Consider the following 12,209-nt stretch of genomic DNA (forward strand, 5'->3'; position numbering starts at 1 on the left):
ACAGAATTGTCATTGTAACGTTTCCGAAAAGACCATCTCATAAACGTAAAATTACAATCAATGCTACTTGTACCTTTTTTTTTCTTTCTTTATTTTTTTCTCAATCTAAAATTTTTGTTTAAATTTGCCATTCCTTCTTTATATTTTGTTCTATTCCAGGAGCCAATCACAGGTCAGCACAGGTACTGCTGTTGTTGGTTATTCCTGGTCATCTGATCTTCCTTTACACCATTGACCTGATGGAGAGGGGTCACACCACCCTGACGCCAGTCTTCATGTCCGTGTATTTGGCTGCTGCTCTTTTCCAAGTGAGTGTGATAATATCAATTCGAATAAGGCCTCCAGAATCAATCAAAACTGTGCCACTGGATGTCCAGACATTTTCATTCGAAGGTTTGCAAACCGTGTGGCCTGATTATTTCTCCGCCGTTTAGAGACCCTGTCACCACTATCATTTTATTAAATCTGACACCCATTTAAGGGTTCAGGTGTGAAGACTATTTTCCATAGCAGAAGGAAATATCAGCCTGTAATCATAAAACCAGACATTCATTTAACGATAGCAGCCTGTGAAAGCTATTTCGTTTTGGGCTCAATTGCGATAAATGTGCCGCTAGCCGCCCTCATCTGTAACAATGTTACAACATGCATTTTTCCAAATTAAACCTTTCAGAAAAGCTTTTAGAGGTGAGAATCAGTGGGGACCTGGTGATATGGGATTCTAAAGATACCCGGATCACATTTCGAAAATGTTCAGATTCCTCACGTAAAGTGTATTCTGATTGCGATAATCTTTTAAAAATAACTCAAGGGAATAGAGTACCTTAGTTCCAGCGTGTTTATCATTACATAAACCTTACAGTCTATTTGTATGGAGGATCTGTATGGACATCTTTGCAAATTAAATAAGTTTGACTTATATTCTTAGCTTGCTATGAGTTTGTGTTGTGTTTGTATCTCTTTTTACTTCAAAATATTCTTGCGAAAAATGTAAATTAAAATATAATTTTAGAATATCCATTCCATACATTATCCATAGGCCTACTATCATGAGGTAAAGTATTGTGATACTTTGAAATTAGCGGTTGAGCGAAATAGTTTTTTCAATGGCTGATGTCGATATCCAGTGAGCAGGATGGCCGATAGCCAATATAAATGCTGAAATCGATAATACAGTTGAGTTTAACATAAATAAATCTAATGTGTACAACATTTCTTAATTGAAACGAACACTTATTTTTATACAGTATTTACTCAAATTCACTAAGTTGAAATAAAAAACTCCTGTCCTTGATTGATAGAGTTTGTAACTGACACAAAGGAAAGTTAGCACTCCTGTTAATCAGCCAAGTGAACAGCCAATGCTGATAATCGCAAAATGGCCAAGCACTGACACATATATTGGTCTGTCACTATTTGAAATATAATAATTTTTTTTATACTCCAATTTTAGATGCCCAATTTCCCCTCTGAATGAAACAGCGAGGATATTTGTGATGATAAGCAGGTGCTGTTTGTGTATGTTAATGGGTGTTCATGTGTTTCGTTGTGTTTCGTTACTCTAAAAGGTTGTTTTCATATACTGTTTTGATGGCAATTAAGATCGAAAAGCTGGAGGTTAAATGGAGAACCTCAGAAAGCGCATTCAAAGGTTGGCATGAGGAGGCATGTTAAAAGTGTGTGGAATGTGTGGTATTTTTAGGAAGTTTGTGTGTATGTGTGCATTCCACGTGAAACTCACTTTCTAACCCAAACACTAGCATCTTTGAGATCCGCTTTGTTCCATAGCCATACTGCTTGCCTTCAGACTTGCTAGAAGGACCCTTGAGAACATAGAGAGAGAGAGAGAGAGAGAGAGAGAAGGAGAGAGAGAGAGAGTCAGACATGCAGAAAGACCAGAGGAATGATTTACTTTTTCACCTTATTGTGCTCTGTCATCCATTGCCCTCATATCTTCATCCAACTTGAATTATTTCGGTTTATTATCCATGAAATTATGACTTTATGTCTTGAAAAGGTAACATTGGGCAGATTTTATGTATTTATTAAAATATGGAAGGATGTTCATTTTTGAGATTTAAAATATATATATATTTTTTTAAATTGCTTGTTTGATTAGTGACCTAAAAATAGTCCAGAATCTTATGGGAATTTACACTTGGTGAGTTCATGAATTTTTACTGATTGATTTGCTATCCGATTAAATCAGGGGTGCCAAAACTTTTCGCTGCCATGTCACTCTGCTGTATTTTCAAGGGGGCCCGGAGTGAGCCTACATTATATTTTATTCTTCTGCTTTTAATACATGGATTTGTTACATTTTAGCCCACTTCATCTTACATCAGTGGATCCATTCACTAGCTCAAAGAACATGTAATAAGTGCTCTATCTAGTAGTGGTGATGATTTTGATTAATCTCAGTGACAAGTCTTTTTAATCTGTTCACCAAAAAGATTTGTTCAGATTAGTCCATTGATTCGTTCATTGACCATTTCTGCAAATTACACTTTTGCACCAATAAATGGGGCCCAAATGAACATCTTTTACGTGAATGGCCACCCACCTGTCAATCATCCATGACGCTAAAACAAGAGTTTAAATTTTGCAGATTATGAGAGGCTTTAAAAGGAAATAACTGATCGGAACATTTAAAACAAGCGGAGACATGCTGTAAATAATCAATAATTCTGTTTGAAATGTTCCGTTTGTGCTTTGATTTATTTTCAGATGCATCTGGGAGAAACAGTGAGCCAATTTTTTGTGCTTGCTTTATCATTTCTGACTTTGTTGTGGTTTATTATCATGCAGTAACACACTGACATAGTGATTTATTTATGTCATCATGAAACCGAGACCCTCCCTTTCAAATTCGATCACAAGTGGTGACAGGAGACGCATTAACGCGACCAGGTGCAAACAGCAATGTGTCTCGTCTGACCACATGTGATCGGATCACTCGACACATCTTAATAACAGGTGTAATAACAGGTGTAATCTAAAAGATGTAAATTATTTGATTCCAAGTGACTTTGCCAGTGTTTGTGTGTGTCTCAGTGTGTGTGCATGCTGCATATTTTTGCCCTCAGGGCTTGTGGTAGGTAAGATATGTCCATGCGTGTCAGCTGCGCTCATTGTTGGCAGGTATGGATTACCGACCCGGCCAATGGGGCCATTGCCCAGGGGCCCTTGACTACCAGGGGGCCCTTGAATGCCCGGGGGTACACTTAGGGGTGTACTCACTTTTGTTGCCAGCGGTTTAGACATTAATGGCTGTGTGTTGAGTTATTTTGAGGGGACAGCAAATTTACACTGTTATACAAGCTGTACACTCACTACTTTAAATTGTACCAAAGTGTAATTTCTTCAGTGTTGTCACATGAAAAGATTTAATCAAATATTTACAAAAATGTGAGGGGTGTACTGTGTTGTGTGTGTGTGTGTGTGTGTGTGTGTGTGTGTGTGTGTGTGTGTATATATACCGATCTGCCTCAACATTAAAACCACTTGTCTAATATTGTGTAGGTCCCCCTTGTACTGCCAAAACAATGCCAACCCACACCTCAGAAAAGCATCCTGAGATAATATTCTAGTCAACACAATTGTACAGAGTGATCATCTGAGTTACTGTAGACTTTGTCAGTTTGAACCAGTCTGGCCATTCTCTGTTGATCTCTCTCATCAACAAGGCGCTTCCATACACAGAACTGCCGCTTACTGGATGTTTTTGGCCATTCGGAGTAAATTCTAGAGACAATGTGTGAAAATCCCAGGAGATCAGTAGTTCCAGAAATACTCAAACCAGCCCCTGGCACCAACAATCATCCATGCGATTATCTAATCAGCCAATTGTGTGGCAGCAATGCAGTGCATAAAATCATGCATATACGGGTCCGGAGCTTCAGATAATTTTCACATCAACCATCAGAATGAGGGAAAAAAATTATCTCAGTGATTTGGAGTGTGGCATGATTGTTGGTGCTAGATGGGCTGGTTTGAGTATTTCTGTAACTGCTGATCTCCTGGGATTTTCATGCACAACAGTCTCTAGAATTTACTCTGAATGGTGCCAAAAACAAAAAACATCCAGTGAGGCACAGTTCTGCAGATGGAAATGCCTTGTTGATGAGAGAGGTCAACAGAGAATGGCCAGACTGGTTCAAACTGACAAAGTCTACAGTAACTCAGATAACCACTCTGTACAATTGTGCTGAGAAGAATAGAATCTCAGGATGCTTTTCTGAGATGCGGGTTGGTGCTGTTTTGGTGGCACAATGGGGACCTACACACTATTAGGTTGGTGGTTTTAATGTTGTGGCTGATCAGTGTATATATACACTGTTTATGTCAGTCCCTCCAGGATTTTACGATCGCAATTTCCATGCATTTAAATAAATTTTCTGCACAAAAAAATGTATCTGAGGGAATCCCATTGCTTGCCTTCATGTTTGACAGTGGCAAAACAAATGCTTGAAAAGCTTGAAGTAGTCGCAACATAGCTAAATGCACAAATCATCAAACAAATCAAAATCCTTGTCTAAACTTTTGCGGGACTGCAGACTGCACACATGCATCACAGCTAGCGTTTAATCTTCACCCTGAAACAAACCTGCGTTTAAACACAGAAACCCTAACTTAAAATCCCCATTAGTTGTGTAGTAAAATGTGATTCGAATTTGAAGTGCTTGATTCAGTAGGCTACGAATCTGAAAATGGCATTTTATACTGAACACTTATATGCTGAAAAATAAATGTTTTTTTACTTAATAAAAAGGTCACTATGCATTATATTTCAAAATATGACAAAAATGTCCATTTTCATATATGTAACATATTTGTTTGAACCATATATCAGATTTCAGTATCAGACAATGTAATAATTGGAACTGGCCTAATGAATCCTCATTTATGTTTTTAGTTTACAGATTTATTGCATGTCTTTTTAAAATTAGACTAAGTCTAAGAAACTAAGTTTTCTTGCATTGTCTGAGGCAGAACATTTTAAAACAAAAATAATTAATGCAATTGCTTTTATAATTACAAAGGTATATAATGATGATTTGTGAGTTTTCCCAGCAAAACAACCCCCCAAAAAAGCCGCAAGATTTGAGACAATCTGCAGTGAATTCAGTTATTTTGGGCTGCAAAAATCAGGAAAAACTGCAGCGAAATCCTGGTGGGTCTGATATATATGGATGCCATGCTACAGTCTGACTGCTTTCTCTGTCCTTGTGAGTTATGGAAAAGCGTGTCCGTGTGTTTGCACAAGGTGGAACTACAAGTTTAATCCTGTCAGACCTCAACAGCTTGTGTACATTAGCAAACCATCAGTCTCCACTGGCTACTGAGGAGTCAGGCTTCCCCTGCCTAAGTGAATAATCGTTAATTAATAAAACTCTTATTAAAAACATTTTTTTAAAAAGAGCGAGAGGCGAAGAAAACGAGACCCAAAATGTCTGCTGAAAAAAGGTTGTTGTTCTAATAGCCACATACACTGAAGGTTAATTATTGAAATAATGTCACCAAACTCATCTTGCCTGGCAGGCACAATTAATAGCCTTTAAAATGGCCATTTATTTTCTGCCATCTAAATTGAAGTTTCAAATCTGCTCTGGAGAGCGAATGGCTTTTTATCCATCTCCCCACTGACCTTAATATAACGGTTATAAATGAAAGCCACCTGCTTGGTTAACCAGATCGTCCAACCTCCAAATAGAGTTTCACACCAGCCTGTCACCCTGATTAATAGGTAGGCCTCATTTTTACTGTATTCCACTTAAATGAAAATCTTTCACTCTCTCTCACACATATTTGCATGCGCACACACACACACACACAGGTGGAATAACAAAATGTCTTCTGAGATTGCTGTAGTCCATCTTTTTAACTTCTAATTGAATGTAAGATAAAGTTTTCAATTGTTACATCTCCATTAGCAAACAAACTGGCATCCGATGGGCTGCAATGATCCAAAAGCACATTTAAATGCTCTGCAAAGCTCAGCACAGGCAAACACGGGGCAAATTTGTTTGAGTTTAATGAACTGTGGTAGATGAAAAGCCGTGTGTTGTTTAGATCTGAAGCCGGTTTGGGGATTTATCTTCACCGTGAAAGCTGGTTTTCAAAGAATGGGACTCATGGCTGCATCTTCTTGCATTTCAGAGACTGGCCTTTTCAAGACGTTCCATAAACAAACACTGTGTGTGTTACTTTTGTGGTGACTCCCTCTGTCTCTGTCTGATTTAGATCTTCCTGTTGCATGTACTGTATGTGGGAAAGTTCAGCCAAAGTATCAACGGAAGGGACTTTTGTTTCTGCATCTCATTTAGGCCAGAAACATACTGTATGCAAGTACATAGATGCAAATACCTGGCTAATAAATGGTCCCTTTGTACATGCTAAACATGCATTCTCATGTTACTATGGCAATAATCAAGGAGGCACTTGGTTCTGGGCCAGTCAGCCAATCACTCATTTATTAAATTGACTGTAAATGTTGCTTGCAAATTTTTTTTATTAATATTCGGCTACTTTTGAATGGCCATCAATGGAGAAATTTGCTTTTTGGCAGCATAATGATTTACTGTAGTTACAGCATTTACCAACAGGGGCTAATGGGTCGTGATTAAGGGATAGTTCAGCCAAAAATGAAAATTCTCTCATCATTTACTCATATTAATCTGTTTCTTACCCACACCTATCAAATCACTACTGGAGACATTGATTTGACCACTGGAGTCATATGGATTATGTTTATGCTGACTCAAAATTTTGGCACCATTCACTTGCATTGTATGGACAGAAAGAGCTGAGAAATTCTTCTAAAAATCTTTGTTTGTGTTCTGCTGAAGAGATAGTCACACACACATATGGGATGGCATGAGGGTGATTAAATGATTAAATAATTTTCATTTTTTGGGTGAACTATTACTTTAACCAGCCAAACCTTGTCCCTCACTGGTAACAAGTCTCAGTACTTCAGAGGGTATATACTGTATATATACCGACTCCACGCTCTCCTGCATGGACATTGTGTTTTGTCTTTGCTATATGCGATGCTTAATTTAAACCAACTGATCTCAGATTAGGACACTCTGGGCTGTCAGTACATTTACATTTACATTTACATTTATGCATTTGGCAGACTCTTTTATCCAAAGCGACTTACAGTGCACTTATTACAGGGACAATCCCCCCGGAGCAACCTGGATTAAGTGTCTTGCTCAAGGACACAATGGTGGTGGCTGTTGGGATTGAACCAGCGACCTTCTGATTACAAGTTATTACCAGTTATGTGATTTAGTCCACTACGCCACCACCACTACTACAAAAAAACATGCCGCCGATCTCAGTTAGGTTAGTCTTTGGAAGAAATGTCAACAAAATTACTTCTGGAAAGAAACCTCTTTAAGCTTTTACATGGAGTCAAAAGTTTAGAGTCTTTAGTTTCATCCGGTATGCCATTTATTGCGATTTATTGTGAAATGGCACTCTGTTAAACGCAAAGACCATTAAAGTGGACTATAGTGCTATTTTTCCCTTAGAAACCTTCCTTGAAAATCCATGGGTTCCTCCAAATGCTGAAAAATTTTGTTTTCAGAGGCTTTATATTGAGTTAGGATAAAAATAGGGTGCATGTCTAAATGTTCTGAGACCAGTACAGACAGCAAACTGGAGGTTAAGTAATTCACTAAATAAGGGCAAGGGAGCATCCTATAGCTTTCCTATTTAGCCAGGTGCATTCACTCCTAACATCCAACCAAAAGTTCAGTTTCAGGCTGCAGATGATGTTTGCGCCACTTAAATTTGACAGACATGGGACAATAGTTAATCAGTATTTGAATTCAGAATTTATAATGTATAATTTTATTTTAGCGTGTTTGGCAGTGATTGGACAAGGCTGGCCATTACTTGTATCAGAATTATTTATGCTTATTTTTGATTGGTAAAATTCTTCATCAATGGCTATCAATTGTTTGTTTGACAGTCCAAGGTCTGAACGTTGATATTTAGTTGCCAATGTAGAAAAAAAACACTGTAGCATAAAAGTCAAATGAAGTCAAATAATTTGTATTTGTATAGTTTTTTTATTTGTACTTGTTCCAAAACACATTGTTCCTAAGCAGCTTTACAGGAAAATCAGCTTTCTATAGCTTGGTATTATTTAAAATTTCACAACTTGTCCCGCTGTACCCATATGAGGACATACATTTTTAGGAAAACTATTTGCCTTTTTTTGCATTTTTTTTTTTTGTTGCATGTTTATGTGTCATTTACAGCACATCTCTCATTCTGTATTGTGTTTAATAGAATTCTGTGGAGGAAATTACATTTAAAGATTATTTGTAAATAAAATGGCAGGCTAATTGAATTGCTAACTTATTTATGTATCCTTAATAATTACAATTAAATAATATTTTAACACTTTTTGTGTAATTTGGAAAAATTACAGCAGATTGACTGGAAATGACATCCAGTATATATATTCTGCCCTCAAGTGATATTTACTTGTATTCCGCAAATTCTTTGTATGTAAACGCGGAATGACTTCATGTCACCTAACTCATATTACACACAAAAATGTATTTTGCCACCACCTGTTGGCTAACATATATAATGTAAAAAAAAAAAAAAAAGACAAACTGTAGCTCTTAACACATCTGCACTGCTCTTACACTTTAGTTTAGAACAGCATGAACACAAAAGGAGTGATACACACAGTGAAGCGTCTGAGTGCTGATGGTGTGAGACCACCAGTTCTCATGGAACGTCTCTCATCCAATCAGATTGGATGACCGGAACAACTGTTGTGTGTGTGTGTGTGTGTGTGTGTATATGTGTATGTATGTGTGTAGATAGATATATATATATATACTCACCTAAAGGATTATTAGGAACACCTGTTCAATTTCTCATTAATGCAATTATCTAATCGACCAATCACATGGCAGTTGCTTCAATGCATTTAGGGGTGTGGTCCTGGTCAAGACAATCTCCTGAACTCCAAACTGAATGTCAGAATGGGAAAGAAAGGTGATTTAAGCAATTTTGAGCGTGGCATGGTTGTTGGTGCCAGACGGGCCGGTCTGAGTATTTCACAATCTGCTCAGTTACTGGGATTTTCACGCACAACCATTTCTAGGGTTTACAAAGAATGGTGTGAAAAGGAAAAACATCCAGTATGCGGCAGTCCTGTGGGCTGAAAATGCCTTGTTGATGCTAGAGGTCAGAGGAGAATGGGCCGACTGATTCAAGCTGATAGAAGAGCAACTTTGCCTGAAATAACCACTCGTTACAACCGAGGTATGCAGCAAAGCATTTGTGAAGCCACAACACGCAACAACCTTGAGGCGGATGGGCTACAACAGCAGAAGACCCCACCGGGTACCACTCATCTCCACTACAAATAGGAAAAAGAGGCTACAATTTGCAAGAGCTCACCAAAATTGGACAGTTGAAGACTGGAAAAATGTTGCCTGGTCTGATGAGTCTCGATTTCTGTTGAGACATTCAGATGGTAGAGTCAGAATTTGGCGTAAACATAATGAGAACATGGATCCATCATGCCTTGTTACCACTGTGCAGGCTGGTGGTGGTGGTGTAATGGTGTGGGGATGTTTTCTTGGCACACTTTAGGCCCCTTAGTGCCAATTGGGCATCGTTTAAATTCCACGGCCTACCTGAGCATTGTTTCTGACCATGTCCATCCCTTTATGGCCACCATGTACCCATCCTCTGATGGCTACTTCCAACAGGATAATGCACCATGTCACAAAGCTCGAATCATTTCAAATTGGTTTCTTGAACATGACAATGAGTTCACTGTACTAAAATGGCCCCCACAGTCACCAGATCTCAACCCAATAGAGCATCTTTGGGATGTGGTGGAACGGAGCTTCGTGCCCTGGATGTGCATCCCACAAATCTCCATCAACTGCAAGATGCTATCCTATCAATATGGGCCAACATTTCTAAAGAATGCTTTGAGCACCTTGTTGAATCAATGCCACGTAGAATTAAGGCAGTTCTGAAGGCGAAAGTGGGTCAGACACAGTATTAGTATGTGTTCCTAATAATCCTTTAGGTGAGTGTGTGTGTGTATATATATATATATATATATATATATATATATATATATATATATATATATATATATGAAAGTTTAAAAAAGTCAAATTTAAATGTTTAAGCCTTTAAGGCATTCGAAAACTACCCAAAATAAATGCTGAATGTTCTAATTATATCAACTATAAATGTATTGACAATTTAAATCATTCAAAATAATTTTAATCAAAAACCTTAACATCCTGTCTGATCCGACGTGATCGATCGGCTTTCGGCTATTTACATTAAACACGCAGAAGTGAACATTCCAAAAGCGATGACCTGCACAGACGATCAGCTGTGAGCTGTAGTTCCAAAGTGTCCGTAAACTGTCGGTGTGACACAACGGCATCCATTGTAGACCGCATCATTGATTACAGTGGGAGAGATTTGCGCTTGACGTGTCATGTCCTGACTTCGCGTCTAATGTAGACAGTGTAACTTGCTCAGCAACATACTTGTCAACTCTTTTTCCCTCATGATAGTAGTTTTCCTAAAAAAGAAAACAGACTTTTTACACTAATGCCTGCTGTTGTACCCCTTGTGGCAACACAGAGAAAGCAAGCATACTTGTGTTATGAATTGCGTTTAGGAACACAGATATGCATGAAATCAAGCTAGAATCCTTTCCGTTAACATAATTGTTTGTTTCGGGCCTTAAGGTTTATCGTGTTTTCTTTTCTCCCCCACCTCCCAGGTGTTCTTGTTGCTTTGCATAGCAGACTGGATGGTTCACTCCATATGGAAAAGTGGAAAGGATCCGGATAGTTTCTCCATTCCGTATCTAACAGCATTGGGGGATCTTTTTGGCACCGCCCTTCTGGCTCTCAGCTTCCACTTCCTGTGGGTCATAGGGGACCAGGACAGTGATGTGGGGGACTAAAGGTGTACTTCTCATCTGACCTTTGACCCATGGATCAATCTATTCCATTCCTGCTGGCCTCAACTCAGCAGAGACCTTTTATGGCTGCTGTCAGACCAAATGGATGCTCTTTTTCTGCCCTGATTGGGTGACTTCCTTATAGTGTACCTCACAGCCGTGAGGGCAACAAAGCAAATGTAGCATTTTTATGTCAGATTTTGTGATTCTTCAAGTGCCAGATGATTTATAAGCAGCATTGAGAGATTCAGCACTTGGATGCCATAAAAATATTTTACGGTGTATAGCTGTTGTAGATTGACCATCTCTATCGGCTTAACAGGCTGATTGTATGTGCAACTGTTTGGGGGCTGTACGAAAAGCATTGTATTATAAATGCCCACTCCTTCCCAAACACAGTTCTCTATATCGATACTATAATGTTAATATGGAAGAACCAAAAATATTCCCTTTAAATAAAGCTAAGTAAGATTGTCATCAAAATCCTCTTTATTTTACCCATAAGCTCTTTTGAGATGGACAGTTTACACCAGTTATCCAATCAGATCTCTTCAACATACACTGTTAAAAGTATAGTTGCACAAATTTCACCCAGCCGGTGTCTGGTCAATTTGCAAAGCCTCTGTAATTCAGTCTGAAGAGTTTAAAAGTAGGACTTGTTATTGCTTAATGGCTTAACGAGTATACATGGAAACTACTTTGAGCTGCTTGTTCAGAGAGAAATTTATCGATCTGACTCTTGAATAATGACCCAAAATGGAGTTCTTTTTGTGTCACCAACAATTTCTGTGTATTTTATGCTCTGAAAGCAACTCAAACTGAAATTGGATGAATGTGCCACAGAACAGCTCATTTATATTTCTTGTATGTGTAAAAGTTTTTTGTATGACCTAAGGTGCAATCAAAATGGATTTCTACTGTCACCAATGGAAGTTTCTTGGGTTAATTTTGTGTCATGCTTTTTTTGATACTCAAATTTCTTTTTAATAAAGGATTATTAAAGGTTTATGTCCAATATCTGAGAATCTGATAATAATAATTTTCCCCCAGCATATACCTCCGACTCCTGAGGATACACGTCCTAAATCAGTTTTGTCAAGTTTACTTACCTGTTTGTGTCTTGCCAACTGCAAGGATGCAAAAAAGCCTTTTATGCTTTAGTTTTATGAGAAAGCTGTTTGTGTTAGCCCAATTTAGAGATATAGTTCCTTTAACTTAAGATCGAACA

At 38.2% G+C, this 12,209-nt stretch overlaps 1 protein-coding gene across 1 annotated transcript in view; it reads left to right on the top strand.

The window, feature by feature from the left end:
• Positions 1–11,989, top strand: part of LOC127638918 (solute carrier family 41 member 2-like) — a 36,195-nt gene extending 24,206 nt beyond the window's left edge. Inside the window, exons 10-11 of the mRNA XM_052120675.1 lie at positions 160–308; positions 10,799–11,989. Of these exons, the coding sequence (XP_051976635.1) occupies positions 160–308; positions 10,799–10,984 (335 nt within the window). The 3' untranslated portion in view covers positions 10,985–11,989. The remainder of the gene's footprint in view (positions 1–159; positions 309–10,798) is intronic.
• The last annotated feature ends 220 nt before the right edge of the window (positions 11,990–12,209 follow it).

The sequence above is a fragment of the Xyrauchen texanus genome, chromosome 47 (assembly GCF_025860055.1).
Source record: "Xyrauchen texanus isolate HMW12.3.18 chromosome 47, RBS_HiC_50CHRs, whole genome shotgun sequence".
NCBI classification, from domain to species: Eukaryota; Metazoa; Chordata; class Actinopteri; order Cypriniformes; family Catostomidae; genus Xyrauchen; species Xyrauchen texanus.